Source organism: Apteryx mantelli, chromosome 26, assembly GCF_036417845.1.
Source record: "Apteryx mantelli isolate bAptMan1 chromosome 26, bAptMan1.hap1, whole genome shotgun sequence".
Taxonomy (NCBI): Eukaryota; Metazoa; Chordata; class Aves; order Apterygiformes; family Apterygidae; genus Apteryx; species Apteryx mantelli.
In genome coordinates this window covers 9,481,684-9,502,338 of record NC_090003.1, presented here as the reverse complement: position 1 = coordinate 9,502,338, position 20,655 = coordinate 9,481,684, and the positions used below count along the sequence as shown (strand labels likewise).

The window sequence follows — 20,655 nt, the reverse complement described above, 5'->3', positions numbered from 1 at the left end:
TAGACCATTGCCCAAGGTTCAAGGGTGCTGACTCCACCACTCTTATGTTTGGGAAATCCGATGTTGCAATGACCGACTTTTAGCAAAGAAATTCTGGGACTTGTGCGGGGAGGATGCTTCTTGCCCGCTGCAAGCAACAGATGACTTCACTCAAGAGTGCTGCTGCTGTGTTAGAGCCAGGCTTTAATGGAATCAGACGTTCACATTAAATTAATACATTTTACGTGGAGCCCATCAACTAACATTTAATTTCTTTCAATAAGAAGCCAGGGCACGTGGGATCACGATGGTCTGTCTTTGGGATAGTCTAGAGGAATTCCTGAAGTACAAGGTCTTAAAAATGCTCACTTAAGCAAGAGGTAGCATTTGTGCATAAGCTAATTTCTTAATGCAATCTTATATCCAGTTTACTGCAAAGCTAAGACTGGATAGGAAAACGATCTATTAAGTAAGACTTGGTAAGACTAAGATTAAGTAAGACTGTTAAGTAAAAACTTTAAGTTCAATAAAACAAAGTTCAGAGAACCAACTTTATTATTTAACTGCTCCTGATTCAAGAAGTTTGATTCAACTTGCACTCAGAACATGAAGGTGTTTTAGTTCTGAGCTGGAAGAGTAAAATGCCACGCAAGCAAGTCTTTTATTTTCCCTCATGCTTATAGTCTAATCGGAATCCTCATTTCTAAGCCATTCCACAAGAGCGAGTCCAGAACTTGTGCAAGTAGATTAATAAATTAACTTCTACTGGAAAGAAAATTTTTGTACAGCCTCCTCGTTCTCTGGGTACTGCCTCCTCCTAACACAGTTCATACTTACCTAAAGAGAAAGATCAGGCCCATCACAACACAGCCCAAACCTGCATATCACTGACCAGCCTATTCTACTGCCAAAAATCATATGATTTAAATCTGATGGCCAGGGAAACACCCTCCTGAAGTGAACCCAACCAGTTAACATAGTTCTAGACCCAATAGCATCTTTGCATTTCTGCATAGCTGATCTGCTACTCCGGTTAGGGTCAGGCATATGGAAAGCATAACTGCTTTGGAGGAACGGAGCTTTTACACTTCAAGGAGCAAAACCACAAAAGGCCCCTGTCTTTTCAGTATTTATTTATGAAGTATCCATACTCTAGAATCAGATTATAATTAAAAGCACGTTTTACCACAAGTGTTCTCCATACCTTAAACCATCGGCTTGCTCATAGGAATACAGCTATTTTCCGCTGCAAACAGAAAAGATTCCTGGTAAGTTATACACTGTTCCAGCTGATAAGATATCGTCAGACGGCAAGCACTAGGAACACGGATTACAGTGTAATCCATGATATGATAACGAATGCATAAGATAAACTAAACACTTCTTTCTTTATCCTCCTATGTTTGCTAGTGAGACAAGGCAGCTTTACAAATTTGCACCCAACCTGTCCCACCAACAGCAACACAAAACACAGGAAATGCTAAGATCAAGCCGCATTCGCCTCTCAGTGCAAAGCAGTAGGTAGCGACAGCCTGCAGCGAAGCGTTCCAGGCAGAATTAGCGCTAGCTGTATTCCACCCAGCACGAGCAATTTAAATTCATTTTTCACTCATGTCAAAACCTTCATCACAGTGTTTACAATCCCTGAACAAATATACTTTTCTTAAGCACGCGCAAACAATTCTGCAATGCAGATCTATCGCACTTTTTGGACAGCTGAAGCGTGGGTTTTTTTTTTTTTTTTTTTACTAGGTCTAACAGACCCCAGGGAAGGGGAGAGGGAGTTTGTTCAGTAACATGAGAGAGCAGGGATTGCCTGCCTTCCTTTTTCCAAGCAGCTTAGCAGTAACTATAGTTAGCCCTTTTCAGTTTCTAACAAAAGAGCCTTGTGAAAAAGCGACTCGGGGAAGTGCAAGGCCTACAAGTTTGGCCTGTGGGCTTGCTTTATTTGGGGGAGGAGGACGAGGGGGAAGTTCAGCATTTGATCTGTGCAATAAAGGAAAAGAAGTCAAGGGAGCAAGGTGAAGATAAAACTGTCAAGGGTAAAAAAATAAAATCTCAATAGCTCAAGATTAGGCAAAAACTTAGACAGTGGGGATGTGGAATACATACAAAAGAGGAACCACTCAAAAATCTATATCTAACAAGTTCCTCACTGCAAAAGGGGAGAGTTATGACGAACTGAAAACTTCCAGTTGCTGAGATCAGTTCTTAGTCTTATTTAGAGAAACTTACAGCTCTCAAAACATTTATATCGCTGACATATGAGGTGTAAAACTCTTATTAAATTAGCTAGGATATTAACCTGTAGCAAGCTGCTCTTTGCCACCAAGGTAGGCAGCTACTATTCCCTATTCCAATAGGATACTCCGTTTCTACCACTAGTTTGCCTGCCCTACTGAATTCAGCAGACTGCTCGGGAGTAGGACCTTCCAGTGCCACGTCTCTGCGCGTCCAAGAAACCCGCAGCAACATTTTCGTCTGAAAGGCAAAAGTCGGACAGTTTACTGTGCAAGTCAGCTTTGAATCCAGGAATATGATACAGCCCACATACGGCATAAGAAGTATGATTAGGTCCAACTATCAAGTATCTGATAATATTTATACCAAAACACCCAGTCGACACAGATCAATATAGCATGACACTTTTGGCAAGAGGAGAATCAGAGCAGTATATTTTGGCTATTTTTATTTATTTATTTTTAAAGCTTAGCTAAGCAGAGTGGAGTCATCTTTGTAAATAATTTATTGTAGCATATGTAGCTATTATATAAGCATTCCTTGGTCAACACTCAAATTCTCAGTTCTCTCCCTACTGTAACAATTATGTCCAAGATATTTTCCCCCTTTTGTTGATCTATCCACTTATTTTATTTATATATATATATATATACACACACACACACACATCTTCGTAAGAAAACTCCAAGCACAGCTGACAAAACATCCAAGGCAAAGAACATTACATTTCTCTAAAACTGTTGTCATAACTGGAAAAAGTAGTAATTATTCTGACTCATTTTGAAACAGGTAACCATTTTGGTAATCTGAAAAGCACGAGATTACATTACTGTACACAGCTGCTAGCTACAAGTTAATTATCAAATACTGAATTCCCACGCAAGGAAACCTCTCAAACATACTAACTTCATGCATCTAAGACCGTTGATCATCTACATAAATAGATTTTACAACTCTGCCTGTCAACGAGCTGCAATTTTATGGTATTTAGTATGTTGAACATTCAGGGGGGTTGTCCTAACACTTTGGCACTGGCATTTATAGGAAATTGCTGTGAAGGTTCAGCCAAGTAATTCACTACTCCTGACTAACAGCCCTTCTCCTCAAAGGAAATGCTACAGGAATAGTGTGACAGATGCTATAAAACTTAAGTGAAGGACAAAGAGCAGAAGAGTTACTAAGAACCTGAACAAGCGCTGTTTGACCTTTTAATCCCACTTCCCGCAAAAGGCAAGAAGGTGCCCATTTCTCTCTACTCCTTCTGAGTAACCGCTTTATGTTTACCTACCCGCCAGAGGCACGGCAGGCTGCTTTTACAGTTCATTACTCATGGGGCCACACAGACACACGGAAGCACCTTGGACCGAGGAAGCGAGGAGAAGCTGGACATCTTAAAATAGCTTTTTTTCTAACCCTACCAGAGCAGGGCGGAAAACGGCAGCCCACCCAACGCTTCGAAATTACACTGCAATAGACTATTCGGCAGCGAAAATGCGTTTAATTAACGTACAGAAATAGGTTGCTACAAGCGTTAATGGGAGAGGACTGCAGGATTGAAGTCTCCCGCGCTGGAAAGGTCAGGCAAAGCAAGCTGTTAGAGCCCCGGGCGGGCAAAGGGCAAGCTGCGCGGCGGGTCCGAGCTGTGCAATACCGTACGCCGTTATCCCCATGTCCCAGCAATGCCACGCGATTCCTTCCGCCAGCTCATCTCCAACATCTGCATCATTACTGAAAGAAATACAGGCTAAAGTTGAACAGAACGGCACAAGAAAATCAGCATGCTTGCTGAAATTCTTTAGTGCCTTGGAAGTGAGGGTGTTTATAAGGGAGGCACCGAGAATATTTCAATGCTCGGTTTCAGGAACGAAACTGCGCAATGGAAAGGGGTTATTATAACTGACTCATGTTATAACCACACAAAAATCCATCCACTGTTCAGGGAAACTTAAGAATTGCTTCACGCTCTGAATTTAATCGAATGTATTTAAACAGCAGAAGATAGGCACCGGCATGCCCGTCCCAGAATCTGAAGCCTTGCTGGCAGAAAAAAAAGAAAAGAAAATACACACACACACAAACCGTCAAAAGCACAATTTATCAACAGCCTTACTCCAGGCTTTCAATGCATTTTAATAGGTTCCTTCTCAAGATGTAAAAAGACTAGCACTAGTATTTCAGAATAAATTAATATCAACTGTGAACTGCACACATGGTAGTGTTAAGGCAACTTTTTTTTATAACAAATAGAACTTTCTGCAGCCCATCATTAACTATGATTTTCAATGCCTATCAATGTTAAAATGTAACTAGTGACCTGTACTTGACATACTACGCTTTAGAAAGCAGGAGGGTCCCATCCTGTTTCCCTTTCCCCTAGGGCACCGACTTCAAACTCTTAACCCTTTACCTGAACTTTAGCTCTTAAAGTACTTAAGCCTCCCAAGACAATAAGGTACAGACCCGCAATTCTGGAAATTCATTCCTTTCGTCTCAATGGAGACGACGGCAGCTAAATCGAACTCCGTTGGTACTAAACAGCAAATACTTTAAGATCTGTAGAAAACTTGCACAAATAAAGTGACACCTCAAAATCACCACAAGGCTCCTCCGCATGGGATCCAAGCTCTGCAAGGAATAGCCAGTGCATCAGAATATATGTTACTACCTTCCAGCAGCGCAAGGAAGTGATTTCTGTGAAGACGTAAAAACATTTAAAAAACATCAATACCAACATTAACGTTAGAGGAGCGATAAAATACCAGTTATTCATTCTAACAGGTTGGTAAAAGTATTACCAGCACAGATGACCACGTCACACTCGTACATGACTTGAAGCCAAGCACCCCAAGACCTCCACATCGTCCCAAATAAATCCAGTACAGGAGACTTCAGCCAATTTTCAGGTTTCTCCCTCTAGTGTTTTTATCTTGCACAAGATCGCTCCCTCCCTTTCCCACATCAGTCTTTCTTTTATCCCCAGTTCTCATCCCTGGTTTTTTTAATCCTCGAGAATGCAGGAGACACTTGAAGAGCTGATAAAACCATTAGTATGGAAGAGTGCTTTTGCGGGGAGGAAAAGAGAGGAAGAAAAAGAAAGGAAATAAAGCATGCCCTAGGACTGATTTGAAACCTACTCAGTCAAAAACGCTTATTGTAACGAAGGAGTATCATCCTATTTAGTTCTGGCCATTGTAGCCAACGTTATGAAGGCATCATAGAAGTGTGCTCTAATACACCATCACGATTTTAAAAATACATTTGCTTTTTTATGGTACTCGGGACATTTCACTTGTAATTTCTCACCTCCTACTGCTGCTAAGAACTTCCAGCAAAATACAGACACCTTGCCAAAAGTCTGGCAGCCGAGGAGACAAGCAGTTACAGAAGAGATTTAAAGCCATAATAAGGTCTAACACTAAGCTGTCGGAAAGTACAGGCAAACTTCTGTGGCATGAATTTCCTATTTTCTGTAAACACCTAATGAAAGTCTTCCTGAATGTCATCTCGGAGGCTGCCAAGTTAAAATAGCACATTATCTCAGCTGATGCACATGACTATACGGCAGACTCTTAAATCACGGTTCTAAGAGAAGTCATCTAGCGTGGCTCTAACTACAGGAAATTTTCCCATGTAGGGTGAGTATTATTTCTTTTTAGAACTGCCTTATGACTTCAGGGCCATCTGTTCCCAAGAGCAAAACCTAGACGGTTTGACTACTGCATTTACAGTTCAGGTCTCCTGCTCTCTAGAAGGAGCAGGGATTTTCTGGCACTGTTACACTCGTCTATCTGTGGGCTTAAAGTCGAGTTCTGTCAAATGGATTCCCAGCTAGATCGTTCCTGAAGAGATGCTTTCACAGGAAGCCCAACAGTCCTCTGGAGAGCAAATTAAAGCTCTGTCTTCCATAGTCAACGGCTGAAAGAATCCCCTTAAACCGACAGCCTTTCTAAAGGATTGCTTTCAGGAATACATCAGACTAAATGGCACATGCATTGCCTTGGCTAGCTGGTGACCTAAAAAAATAAATAAATAAAATAAAAAAACAACAACAAAAACAGAGATAGTGCCATATTCAATACCTGCTGCAATCTACTAAAACACAAAATTCACCCCCTTTTCAACAGGCATAAACACCTTCTCTGCTTCCAGTATTCCCATGCATTTTGAGAAAATGTCGACGCATTTCTGTTCAGAAATACAGAACTAATGTAAAACTAGCTAAACCTAATTGCTAGACTGTAACCTGTTCTAAATTCAAAACACTGATATCTCAGCACCCTCTTTCATACCAGGCCTTCATCTGAGCCTTACTGATTTCCTGATTAAACTCTTCCAGTGCGCAAGCCTTCCCTTTCACCACCCAGCTGTTATCACCCCAGACTAATTCTGGGAGGCACAAGCGCTGATACCAGACTGCGATTGCTCTTCCGCGGAAAGGAACCAGAGATACCGCTGGAATGCAACACCCCAACGTTTCCATTCAGCGCTGTAATTCTGCAGCTGGAGATGCCAAGAATAATTATAATGTGCAGCTAAAGAGCTCCCTGCTTTGCTTACCTTTTCTTCAGCTTTACTTTATCTCCCCTCCCTCTTCATCCACATCCGTTAGGAACCGGCCTCAGAGCCAAGAGCTAGAAATCTTAATCCCTGCCCCAACACTGAACGGCTTTACCGAAGCTACTAAAGATTAAGGCAACTGTTCTTTAAAAAGAGATAATGCTTATCAACTTTCAGGAATGAGGAAGGCAGCTGAGATACATAGCTAGCACATAGGAAAGTCTCCGATAGTGTTCTTCTTCATCCATTTTAATCTTATCTATATTTTAAGAACTGGGTTATCTTTACAAAGATAAATATATTTAAGTGTAGTTACTACATTTAATATTGGGATTCTGAAGAACAGAAACATTAGCAGATGGTAGGAAATCAACTGCTCTTCAGAGACTCATATGAAACGTAAGGAAATACACAGCACTCCTTACATAGTCCTCCAGGAAATAATGCTGACTTGGTTTAAGCTGCTTTAAGCACTTCTGATCCAATGGGCTGACCGATACATTTCAATATTCCTAGTTAATTATGGTGACTAGTTATTACAGAAGTACACTTAAGCCAGGGTACTATGCCTTTAGATGGAAGCGAAGAAAGAAGACAGCTAGTCAAAAGATGACATAAAACTCAAAATTAGGCATTTTTAAATATTCGTACAAACGCAGGTGAGTCTTAGATTCACGTGTGTATAACTTCCTTTTGCTCTTTTGGTTGCGCACATTCCCAGTAATGCAACTTTTTAGTACTTGAATTCACAAATGAACAATGAAAAAAACCCAAAAAACTGATAGACTCAAAGGTACGCAATGGAAAACCATTAGAGAAACCAGCCACAGATTTAGCAAAGGCTCATCTCGTTCACATCACAGTTGATCTGTAAAGAAAGTAGCTAAATTTCATCAGTCAAATCCCATTTTAAGGCAGCCAGAAACAACACAAAATGCAGGATCCAGAAAATCATCTCATTGTCAAAATCTCCACCCTAACCACACGGATGAAAGTGAAGCCCTAACAAGCGGAAACAAGTGATGACAGAGTTCCCAAAAGCACCATTAGTGACCTTTGTAGGACGTTCAACCAGGCGAGAAGGTGGAAGCAACCTTGCCCAGCTGCTGTTCCTCACAAAATACCTAACAGACCTAGTGGTTGTTGTCATAGATCTGCTACAAAGATTAAACGCTTAAACTACCTGTGCAAAACTAATACAGTTTATTACTCAAGTTATTGAGGATCGCTACATAGCTATTAGTGAGATATTAACTGCAGGCGATGACAACCTCATGCTACTTGCTGGGGCTGTGCTGGGGAAAAAGGCCATTAGAAGTCCAAACAGTCCAAACTTGGTTTTAATGCAAAAGGCCGGTCAAAAGGAGGCGAGTGACTGAGCCGGTGACCTCATTCCCCTGTCTTCAGAATACCAGGCAATTACACAAGAACTAGGCTATGAGTCACGTGCCCAAACGCCGTCGAAATCTAAGCCGACTCAACGAGACAACCACACTAGTACAGCATGGGGAATAAATCCCCGTGCAACAGTCCAGAGCCATATCTCCTCGCGCATTTTAGAGGAGAGAGATCGAACAGTAATTAATGCTTTGCTGGAATAACATAAGAGGCTGTATATTCAAAAATAGGATGGCATCCTCATCAGAGCTGCGAAGAGGCTCTGCTTCGGCACACCGACACCTAGCTCACGGCACCAGCAGCAGCACGGCCCACCTTTGCATGACTGCAAAGCTCCCAAAGTGTCCCCATAAAATAAGAAGGGGAGAAGACAGTAAACTCCATCCAGCCACTGAGACTTAAGAGGGAAGAGTCTGACTACGCCGCACGTAAATGATCAGAAGGACTTAACACCCAAAAAGTGGAAAAGAAGCTGTGAAGGAAAACGCTTTTATTTGCAGATTCAACGCATGCTACTATCAGGAGCTCGCTGCTCTTCAGTGACAGTTAGGACAGAACGAGCTTACTTCAGTCCCACAAAAATTCTTGAAAGGATCAAATTCTAAACAGCATCTCTGCAAGTGGGACTTCATTCCCAGGGTCACTTTGTCCATTTTAACAAGAACAGCCAATCTCCCACTGACAACCAGAAGTTCTACACTCCGGTTAAGAATACAGATTAGCGGAAAAAACGTTTTCCTGTGCAATGAAAGCATTCTTCAGTGCTTCGCACTCCTTTTTCTCCCCTTCTTTAAACAAGGGTTTTTCAAAATTGTGGGGATGAAAGGGACAGTCAGACGTATGACTTTGCTACGGTCACTTGGGAAAAAAATTCAGTAAAGAGTTAGGAACAGAATGCCTGGATCGCTCAACACTATCAAATGGCCAAGGCTTTATTCAAAAGGTTAGAGAGGCAAATAAGAAGATTTAGAGCTTTTATATACCTGTGAAGGGGAATTTTCTTGTAGTGGCTTTAGTGACAACAGCTATTTGAACTCTCGAGATATTCCAAGTACAACCCAATATTAATGAATCCATGCCATTTTGCAGAATTATGTAAAAATGACATCACCACCTAGTATTTTTATCAACTAGATTTGACTTGTCAGGGTTTGACAACTTTGATTGAAAAGGCACAAGCCTGCTAAATTTAAAGTCTGTTCTTCCTATCACAAAGTTGTTGGTTTTTTTTAAAGAAGTGGCACCAATCTATTTTCCTCCTCAGAGGCAGGCAGCCAAATTTTACCTGTAAGAATCCAGAGACAGGAATGCATTTTCCATTGAAACCACTGATTCGGAATAAATACTGAGCCAGGATCCCTTTGATCTCTCATTCCAGCATCAACCACTGCATGGACAGAAGACATCCGCTGTATTTAAGCGTAAAGGGGGATCCAATACAATCACGCATCATCATTTCCTTCAACACCTGGATTCTCTGTGTTAAAGAGCCATTGTGAAAATCTCTGTTATAAATTAAGAAGTTTGCTAATTTGCATGAAGAAGGCTAAGTTAATTCTTCCCTGTATTTTTATGTCAAATGTACAACAATGAGTTGGGGGAAAAAATAAAAAATAAAATAGATTAACAATCACATCCAGTCCCTCCTGGCTGGCATTCCTCTTGTCAATGCAGGGTCTGTAAGCTGTAACATCTTTCAGCCAGGGTTAATCTTCGCTTATACGCACACAAAAATAAGTTTGTAACGCAGTGGCACACCCGCCTATTGATGACTGTCATTTCACAATAAGCAACTTAATCTGAAGTTTATCTGCTTGCAAAAGCTCTGTAGTTTTGATTCAGATTTGTGAAACAATTTAATTTGGGGAAATCAAAATATCTGGCTTGTCTATAGCATTAAGGGATTTATGAAGCTGTATGGAATTTAGGTTCAGACTGTAATGCCAATGTTTTGCTTTCCACTATATTTTTGTGCAAATTCTGAGTAAATCCACTGAAATTAGTATCAGATTGAAGATTAAACTTGGAACCCCATTACAAACAGTAGCAATGCAAGCCATCCGTTAGATGCATATGCTCTAAAACCCTTCCCTTAAGCAATGCACATTGGAAGTTTCCAGGACAAGAATCCGCCAAAAAAGGGAAGGGGGAACATTTATGCAGCGAGAACAAGTTCTCAGAATTAGCAGTGGGCTTATTTTTGAAGCCACCGTACTGAAAACTTGGAACGGGACTGCCAACCGTGACAGACGTGACTAGTTGCGGTCGTGAGATCTACTTGGAAGAAGATTCAAATTAACAGTCTTTTGGGCCAAGCTGGATACATCAAGTCCAGCAGAACGCTTCCAAGCAGAGCCCAGTAAATATCGGTCAAGTGTAGATGAGTTAGAGGGTGGAAAGGCTTCGACAAAAGGCTCAAGAAATGCATCATGCGTGATTCAACTCCACACAGTAACAACGCAACCGGACCGTGTTCTGTGTCGTTAACAAGCAGGACGCATCATTACTGGGCACAGAGCACCATTCTCTCTGCACTCGCTCGTTTTTGAAGCGGATCCAGAAGCAGAATTGCTGTAGTGTTTTGTACACGGAGCGCCACCGCTCAGGGAGGATAAAGCCGACGAGAAAGATTCCCACGCGTTTTTTAGTCATGCAAATAAACGCTAACAATCTCATTTTTAAACGTCGTTTGAAATCAAGCACCTTCGCAATGCCATCACAGCGAAAATATAAGCCTCCCAGTTACAACTTCCTGCTACTGGAAGTCACCGAATCCTTCTACATTTTCAGAAACAAGCAGCACAACCTGTGCAAGCCACCTAACACGCTAGCAGGCTCTCATATCTCGCCTTATCTTTTTTCATGGCTGCTTTGAAGTAGAAAGATCTGATGAGATACTATTTCTAGACGAGCCAACAGCCAGGGATTATGAAACAGCATATACATTATTTATTCCCTTTGCATAAAAAACAGATCCCACCCTCCTAAATTACTCTTTCATTACCAGCAAGCACAGGCATCTCCGGGTCACTAGCCACCTAACTTCACCCCTAATCCCAAACCAAAGCATTTTAATGGGATAATATTTTAAATTCAATAATTTATCGGTGCATCCAAGCTATCACTGTACTACCACGATGTTACACTTCCTTTCTACTCTACACATGTTTTAGAGTAGAGATGTGTTCCTTTTTTATATACTTTATCTGGTGGGAGGGGATATGCATAGGAACTTGAGGGGGAAAAAACAAAAACAAAAAAACCCCTAAATTATCAGGATAATGCCAGCACATGAAAGGAGCCCAAGAGCCTTCATTCAAAACAGAAATGGGGAGAGAGTGAAACAGAGAAGAGGGAATTCCCTATACAAGGCTAGGCATTTGGTGGGGTAGAGCAAAAAAGTTTGCAAACTGACTTAAAAGCACAGCCTCGATAGATATGGCTTACCTGTGCCTTGTTCACTAAGCCAAATCCTTCTTCTGTTTATTAGTGCAAATTAGTTCAGGGGTCTGGGAGCTAGATAATCTTTTATTATGGACTGGAGACCAGGCTGCAGAAGAGCTTCGGTTAAATGCAATGGTGTACAAATACACACTCTTACGTTTTTAACATTTTTTCACCCCCAACTAGCAAGAAATGTCTTCTCTTCTTGTACAAACATACGCACACAAAATTCTTCTCTCCAGTTAAGTGCAGGCCGGACATAAACATAAGGATGGTGACTTAAACCACAAAGAGCTGAAAAAACAACATCCTGTGCATATTCTCAGCAAAGTTAAAAAAAAAAAAGAAGAAATTAAGTCGTAGCAAAGAATGTGCAGGAAGCCAGCACAAGACCTGGCAGAGCATCACCACCAAACCTTAACCACAAGAAAGCAGCTGCTGAGCTGTACATGGGTCGAGTCCCCTCTTTAGCTACAAGGCCAGCACTCGGGCTGCATGACTGCAACGAAAGCCTGTGATTACGCACGAGGAAGAGCTAGAAATAACTTGTTTCTAGGTTTGTTTTCCCCTCAGCCTTAAATTGCAAGCATCTTCGGAGATTATTCGGGTTTAAGATCAGAGGTATTTGGGGGATTTTGTTCCCTTCCCACAGACCTATGCAGTTCTTCAGCTCTACCTCGGAAGGCTGCTTTTTGGTCTTCAGAAAATCCACAGCTTCCCTCCATGAGTCACAGCGGGAATCAAAAGGTACATTCACGCTACGCGCAGAGTCTTGCGGTTCTCCCTCGGCAGAGGAAGCTGCTCTTTGAAGAACACGGCACAGATCCGAGCCCAAGCTGCTGTGAAACTCTAACCACAACACCAGGAGGGATCTTTCACCCCACCGTCGCCGATTTAGTTTGTCTGCAAATTCATTATTTTTAATCGAAATTTAGAATTAGCAGCTAAGTAAAGATAAAGTTCAGAACAAACAGTTAGCTCGTGTAATTTAGAAAAGGACTCCAAATCAGGCTTCGCATCTTCGCCCTCTCTGGTTGCTCCCATTAGAAGGCAGCTTAAGCAAGGCACACACAGAGTTTTATCTACTTAAATATTTAACTAAGTACAGCTCCAATCCCACTTGAGTTTGTGGAGCACTATTAAGAAGAAGGATCAAAGGGAAACAGGCTCTTCTCTTTCCAAAAGTTTTCCTACTTCACTACAGTCCAGAAATCCCAGCTTCTACTTATATCAAGGCCAAAACAAGTCCAAGAGGCGTTAAGAGCGCTCCAGATAGCCACGTATATCATGAAAGCACATCTTCGGATTTCATTAAAGAAACAAAGGTGGCAGGATTTTTGGAAAAAATGTGTCTAACACCTAATTCGAGTTATACTTAAAGCGCTTAGTTTTCACAGCTCCAAGGAGTTCAACTCTCCAACTATAAAGATTGTTTTTTTATTATACAGCCAAGTTTTTTCACACTGGACAATTTCCTTCAATCTTCACAAAGAAACTACCAGTCCTACCAGTGCAAGTAAATATCTGCTCAACACTGAATATCACGTTTCAGGAGAGCGAGCATCTAACATCAGACTTTGCATCTTATAAGGGGTAGCCAGAATCTCCGATATCAGGATGCGTGACTGCTTTGGAAACGGGAATACTAAATAAGCTCGGTGAAAAGCCACACTGAAACATAACTACCCCTTTAGAACAGAAAAAGTAGAAACAGCAGAATTAAAAATATATGACTGTACACAGAGAATGCATTATTACCAACTCTGTAACCAATTGAGACGTGGACAGCCGTCTAGCATGCCGATTACTTTCCTCTACGCGCATAAAAAATTTGGGTTTTAGTGGGTCCGGGTGTAACATTTGCATCTTGTTACCACTGACATTTTAGCTTTAAACGTTTTCAGACGTTCCTCCAGGGTTTGTCTTAAGCACGTTTTTATTAAGTTCCCTTCTTTAAAGGACGAGGCCCAGTTAGTTTTGACGCGCGCTGCCTTTGACAATGATAATCTTTGTCCTTTCCAGCTGCAGCAAATTTAAGGTAATCTCTTTTTCAAGTGGACTTTATTAATCCTCCGAATGAAATCGCATCCCGCGGTAAAACAATTATTTCCAGTCCAACCGTTAGTAGCGGCGGAGACCCTGCTGGAAAAGACGACTAACATCTGGCAGCATCTGCGCCGATTAAGAGCGATTTTGACACCGTAATATCCCAATCTAGGCAAGCGTTGGCACTGAAGCTCTCTCCAGACAGGCTCCTTGCAGCAGAAGGAAAGGAGGCGGGAGAGCCCCCAACGGCCACGGAGGGTTTTCACCAAGTCAGCAGGCTCTGGCTGGCCACACGCAGCGGCGTTTCGACTGCCGGAACACGAGGGGGATCCCTTTAGGGATCTTGAAGGTTGCCCCGTCTTCGGGGCGAGAAACGCCCTCAACGCTTCAGCCTCCGCTGCCAACGTAGCTTCGGAAACGGAAAAGAACGCGTACGTTTTCCTCCTCCCGCAGCCAAGGAGGTTTGGAGAGTTGGGCGCACGTTTAGGACGGAAACGCGGGGCGTAATCTTGCCTTAGAGCCGCTCGGGGCGGCCGCCAACGCGGGGGCACGGCAGAGCGAGGCCGCTACCGAACGCGCGGTCGGCTTACGGCATTGAGCTAACTTCATAGCTGCACTAACCCGTCTTCAGAAAGCGGGTTTTTCCTCACGAGTAACCTAAACAGATCGCGGTAACCCAGAGTCCCTTCCAGGGCAGTTGGAATCAGATCTATTACCAGAACCTCTTTTAAATGTTAGCGTAGGTTGGAAAAAAATAATAATAATAAAAAAGAAAAAAGTTAAGTTCATTTTCCATATAAGGCTCTAACTCCAGCAGCTGAAGCCATAACCCACATTGTAAAATCATAATCAATCACTACAAGTATAACTGTAGGATTAAGACGTCATAATTAAGTAGGAAAAAGGTTTGAGTTTATAAATCATTTTTTGTATAATAACATGATTTTTTTTTTTAATAAGTAAATTTTGTTTAAAATAGTTGCTAGGCTCCTTAGGGAAGCCTTTTCTCATTTGTACTTCAGACACAAGCAAAACGTGGGTAAAATATGATCCAAGCCTGAGAAAAGTGATTTGGGGGGACAGAACAAAGGAGTTGAACGTATTTTCCTAAACATATTCCCTGAACATATTTTCCTTCCATATTTGGAAGCCATTCCAAAAAAATGGCTTTAACCCAAACACAGAATTTCACCGGAAAGAATATCGGTGATGCTCTTCAGCTATTATTGCCTAACAGCAGCAGTAAAGCCGTCTCCAAAAGCGTTATTTCACCTCTCAATCCCACCACTGCGTTTTTCAGTCCACAAGCATGACGTAAAGGTGCCGGCGTCCTCGCCACCACCAGCGCATCACACGAGCCGTACGCTTCCAACCGAGAAGCATTCGCACACTTGGCAAAGTAATCATCCGCCTGGTGTGTTGATACCACAGTGTTTTGCCGGTGGGTAAATATTTCCAAACAGAAGCGTTTGCTAGCTGTGCCTTCCTTAATCAAGCAGTCGTACTGGAGGGAAAAAAGCCTCAGTTGTTCTAGGAGGAGGCTGTAGGACATCTCTACCTGCTTAAGCGTTCTTAGGCATCAAGTTGGTGTCTTGCTGGTCAGCTTACGCAGCACCATTCTTTCAAAGGTTGCCTTGTTCTGCCAGGTCTCAAATAAAATGGCCATTTTCTTGCTGTAAGATAACCCCAGCATACAGATCCGTTCTGGCACGTCCAGCAAACAAGCCCAATTTTTTCCAAGCACAGAGAGAGCCGCGATGGGGAGCGGTGCTTCTGCACCATGCCCTTCCACGGGCGCACGGCGAGGGACCGCCCGCCTGCTAGGCCACAGGTCCCCCGCTTCGGACCCTGCACATCTTTCCATGATCCCAAGTCCAGGCGAGAAACGTGTGCAACCGCCTCACTTTTTGCAGGCCCTAACAAGACAGCCAGGAGACAGGCACAAGGCTTCCTTTCCATCCATTTCGCTGAATACAACTGGATCATAAAAGGGTTCACAGCAAGATAACATAAACCCAAAGTGTATATTTACATATATATGCACGCACACAAAAGGCAAAGAGTCCCATCATCTCGAAACCAAAACTTATTTGCGCCAGTCTCTGCAGGATCACCGAGAAGCATTGCAACACCACAATAGTTCATGCTAACGAAATCAAGTTGACTAATCTGCTCTGACTCCTCAAATTAAATTTAACACAGCACAGTATTACTTTGTAAGCAGGCAGAAGCGCGCGCAAGGCCACAAATGAAAAGGCCCATCTACCCCAAAAGAGTGTAATGCGATGTCCATCTAATCAGTGAAGGTCACAGAAGAACGGAATAATCATTCCAATTACGTAGTAAAGAACATATCATAAAAGACACACCGCAAATATAAGACTGGAGTGATACGTGTTGATTATACATTAACCAAATTTTATTTCCAAGCATTAGGAGAAAACCCTTTTCTAGGAAAAGGAAAGGTGTTGAGAACAAGCATTTGTAGTTGCCTACAAGCAGTCTCGCCCCCTCCACCCCCCCAGTAAATTTGTTTGGTTTATACAATACCCATGACAATAACTGTGCAAGCAGTTACAGCTGAATAAAGACGCTGGGGGTGGAATTTGCTGTACACAAGTAAGTGAACGCTAGACAGCATCACTACGTTCTAGTAGAAAAACCTGAACTCAGACCACCCCTTAGCTTCCTCTTATGGAAGAAAAAAAGAGAATATCCGCTAAAAAGAAGAAGTATCACTAGCTTATGGTGACATAACTCACACCCAACACATATCTTTGTAACTAAAACATCACCAAGCGCAGTTTCCTTTTAACTACTACACCCGTCTCCTTGGTACCAACTACAAAAACAACACCAGGGCATGACTGTGTCTCCTGGACAGAAAAAGAAACAAAACCCTCCCTTTCATCCGAATTCAGGAGGTAGCCCAGGCGCAGTGCTAAGCTCAGAAATCAGGGCATCCAAGCTCGAAGATGATGCACTGGAAGTAAATAGTACTTTACTGATGAACAAATATGCCAGAAAATATTATTTGTACAGAAGACGCCTGTCTATAAAACTTCTCTAAAGCACGTTAATTCACAAGAAGAGTTAAAAGCTGAAGACTAGAAGCATACAGAGAACACACTGCAGGTCTGTGACGCCGGACGGAAGAAATTAAGATGTGCTTCATAGGCCGCGCAGCCAAGAAACGCTGGCTGCCTCCAAAAAGCAAGAAAATACATATATATATTGTTCTCCAGAAAAAAATAAACTAAGAAGCGAGCAACCACGCTTTAAGCTAGAGGCGACAAAACCTGAAACCTGGGAGTGCCCACGGCAGTCCCGAAGGATAGGCAGCTCCTTCAGACAATGCAGGAATTTCCCCGCAGAAGCCCAACTCCCCTTTTTTTCTGGCCACCATCTCCATCACAGATATGTTGAGCAGGCAGATACAGCAAACTGAAGGGAACGCTGTCAATCGCTAGCAAAAGATCATCGTGTGAAAAAAAAACCAACAAAAAAACAGGGCTTCACAATAAGCTAAGAAAAACCTCAAGATTATCGAGGTTTACAGAAGCTACCGTTATGGGGGGTTTTTTTGGTTTGGGTTTTGTTTATGGTTTTGTTTTTTTTTTTTTAACCAATTCAAAGAAACACCTTCGGACGCAAGCCTTCCCCTGCAGTATTTGCAACCCAAATATTGCAGCACTGAGCTAATTCAGGAGAGCTGGCACGCCGAATCGACTACCAGAGCCATCGGCTCGAAGGGGGGGGGGGGGAACCAAAAACGAAGAACAAGCTAAATTTAGGAGCAGCGCAATATTAGCGACAGATTAATTCTCTTTTCCAGAAAGGGTTTGGGATTTTTTTTTTTGTTTTTTCTTTTTTTTGGTTGTTTTAAAGTCAAGCTGCCAACGCTCCTTTGCGGACGATGAGGGCACACGGGCCTGCAGCTTCCTAAAGGACGGACCCTCCGGTGGTCTGGATGCCACCGCTCCCCAAGTTGGGGGGGCCAAAGCCCTCAGGGGAGGGGGGGGGAGCCACCCACTATGTCTGTGGGTGCTAAGGGCATCTCCCCCCCCTCCCCCCAGGGAGGGAAACGCCGGCGGGGCGCTGCCTCGGGGGCCCCAATTCCTTCCCCCCTCCCAAAGCAGGGGGGACCCCCCCGCCGTGCCCTGGCCCCGGGGGACGGACGGACGGACACACACTCACTTCCTCTTGTACTCGTCGCGCTCCCGCTTCACTTTGGCCAGCACGTTGTAGAGGGCGCGGATCTCGGGGGTGATGGTGTCGATCTGGACGCCGACGCCGTCCGGGTGGATCCAGGAGACGCCGGGGCCCTGCAAGGTCTCCAGGCCGCCGCCGCCCGTGCGCCGCACCTGCGTGTAGCTCCAGATGGTGCCGGGCAGGCGGCTGTAGTGCTGCGGCGGCGAGAGGCCGGCGGCGGCGGCGGCGGGAGCGGCGCCGGGCTGCGGGGCCCCGGCGGCGTCGGTCTGCACGGCCTGGTCGCGGGAGAAGGTCTTGTAGCGGAGGCGGCGGTCGCGCTCGCTCTGCTGCGCCGCCAGCTGCTTCTCCAGCAGCCGGTTGCGCCGCTCCAGCTCGTGCACCTTGGCCAGGAAGCAGCGGAACCGCACGTTGAGCCCCTTCAGCAAGTGGATGTTGGAGCCCAGGTCGTTGCGCAGCGCCGCCGTCACCGGCGGGCCCCCCGCCGCGGCCGCCGCCGCCGCGGCCCCGGGGCTGCCGCCGGGCCCCAGCGGGCAGGACGCCGCGCCGGGGGCCGCCGCGCCCGCGGAGAAGGCGCGGGCCATCTCGCCGAAGAGCAGCGAGTTCATCATGCCGCGGGAGCCGGGCGCGCCGGGCCCGGCCGCCCCCTGCCCGCAGCCGCTGAGGTGAGTAGGGGGCTGGGGGGAGGGGGGGGCCGGAAGTGGCGGTTTAACGGTCGGCGCGGCTGAGGCGAAGCGACCGTTGGGGACCCCAACGGCCGCTAACGGCTGCCGGGGGGGGGGAGAGGGGGGATGGGGAAGGTGCCGCGCGCGCGCCGCCGCCGCCGCCGCCTCGCGCTCCTGCGGCAGCCGCGGCTGCCACTGCCGCATCCGCCGCCGCTGCCCGGGCACTGAGCGGCCGCCGGCGCGGGGCGGGTCCGGCTCCGCCCCGCCGCGCCCCCGGCGCCGGCTGCTGCGGGCGCCGCCGCCGCCAAGCCCCGCCCGCCGCGCCGAGACCACGCCCCCTCCCCGCCGCGAAACCACGCCCTTCCCGCTGCGAAACCACACCCTGCCTCCAAACCACGCCCCCGAGGCTAGGCCACGCCCCACGCGTTGAGGCCACGCCCCCGCCGGTAGCCCGCGGCAGCTCCACGTGGCCCCGCGGTGAGGCCGGAGCCTGCGCCGAAACTGGGAATAAATTCAATGAAAATTAAAAAAAAAAAAAACTCTTTCCGGCAGGACGCGCTGCCCGGCCCCGCCGCCGCTGCGGGGGCTTCTTCATTAGAATAGTTGAATAGGGGATAAATAGTTATAATAGTGAAAAAACAGTTAAAATTCCTCCCGTTAGTGCTTGCGACCTCTAGGGAAACTGGTTAAAGAGTAAATTTAAGATTAAAGCAGCCAGGGTGAAGCTTGGTGCCGCTCGTGCGAACGCAGCATGCTACTTCAGCGCAAAGCAACGTCGATATTACGCCGTGAGCGTTAAGGCTTTGACGAAGCGCTTCCCGGTTTCCCTCACGGTGTTTCCCCTCCGGGAAGCCAGCGTCCCGGGCGGAGGCGCCGATTAAAAAAGAAAAAAATGCAGGAAAACGCCTTTAATGCCTCGCTCGTTAACGCCACTGCCGCGAACTCCCAACGTTGGGCAACGCACGGCTCGCTCGGGCTGCTTTTCCTGTCCGGAGAAATACGAGTCACCTCGGACGATTCGTTTTTCCAACTTTCCGCCCAGAAACGACGCGGCGACAATTGGGCGACAGCTGCTAGCAAGACTCGATAATAAACCCCGCGCCTTCGTCTTCCTCCCCACCATGGGGACAATGTTCGCTCAGCCCCAAAGTGGGAATTTAGGAAATCTGGCCCTCCGGCCTTTTTACCCCCTGGCTATCAGGTCAACCCCCTGCGATGATTAATTTAATGAGGGACTTTGGGGTCACTTTTGTCTTTGGGTGGACTTTTTCCTTTTTTTGGGGGTGTCCCCCCCAAACTCTGCAAGCCAAGCCGGGCTGGGCAATGGATTCAACGTGTGACAGCCGAAGGCACGCTCGAAACGTTGGCAAATAACCGGGATAACGGAGCGGTGTCTGATGGGGCTTTTTTAGCCCGCAGCTCGTTACGGGAGACCTGCTAACGACGCGCAAAACGCCCACGGCCTGCGCCAAGGGAAGGGAAGTATTCGCAGCTTGGATCGCCGAGCCGGGTCTTTAATGCCCGATGTCGTGGCTTTTTGGCATCGAATATTAGCAATAATTAAAGGCTGCTGAACGTCACCGCCTGCATTCGTTAGAAGAAAAAAAAAGATTAAAAGGGGCCTTTTAATCTTTTCTGCAGGCGTCTCGCCTTTGATGCACACGACAGCATCGGGAGGCGGATTAATTTGGGCCACCGGCCAAACGCCCTTTGGAAACAGCAAGAAAAGGGGAAAAAGGCAAAAAAAAAAAACCCAAAACCAAAAAACCCCTTTCCCGGCATGCCGAAGGCAGCCGGGGCAGCTTGGAGTCGCTTAAGCCCTTAAAACATCGCTGGGGAAGGGAAAACTTTGCACCCCGCTAAGCGCACGGGCATTGGGGGTGGCAGCAGCTTTCCCAAAGGAAGCCCTTGCTTTTACTTTATTTTAATTTTATTTTGTTTTATTTTATTTTTTTTTAATTATTATTTTTTATACTAGTGGGAATCCCATCCAAAATTGCTCAAGGCGGCCGGGGCGGCGCTGCAACACCGCAGGGGCGGGAGAGCTCGGCAGCATCCGGCCGCCCGCCGGCGAGATTGGGCAAGAGCGAAGGGCGCCGCCTGCTCCCGCGCAGCC

General features: G+C 45.5%; 1 protein-coding gene across 1 annotated transcript in view; it reads right to left on the bottom strand.

Annotated features, from left to right (window-relative positions):
- The window catches only part of IFFO2 (intermediate filament family orphan 2), a 38,628-nt gene extending 19,996 nt beyond the window's left edge, over window positions 1–18,632 (bottom strand). Inside the window, exon 1 of the mRNA XM_067310921.1 lies at window positions 17,863–18,632. Coding sequence (XP_067167022.1) covers window positions 17,863–18,485 — 623 coding nt within the window. The 5' untranslated portion in view covers window positions 18,486–18,632. The remainder of the gene's footprint in view (window positions 1–17,862) is intronic.
- Between the last annotated feature and the right edge of the window lie 2,023 nt (window positions 18,633–20,655).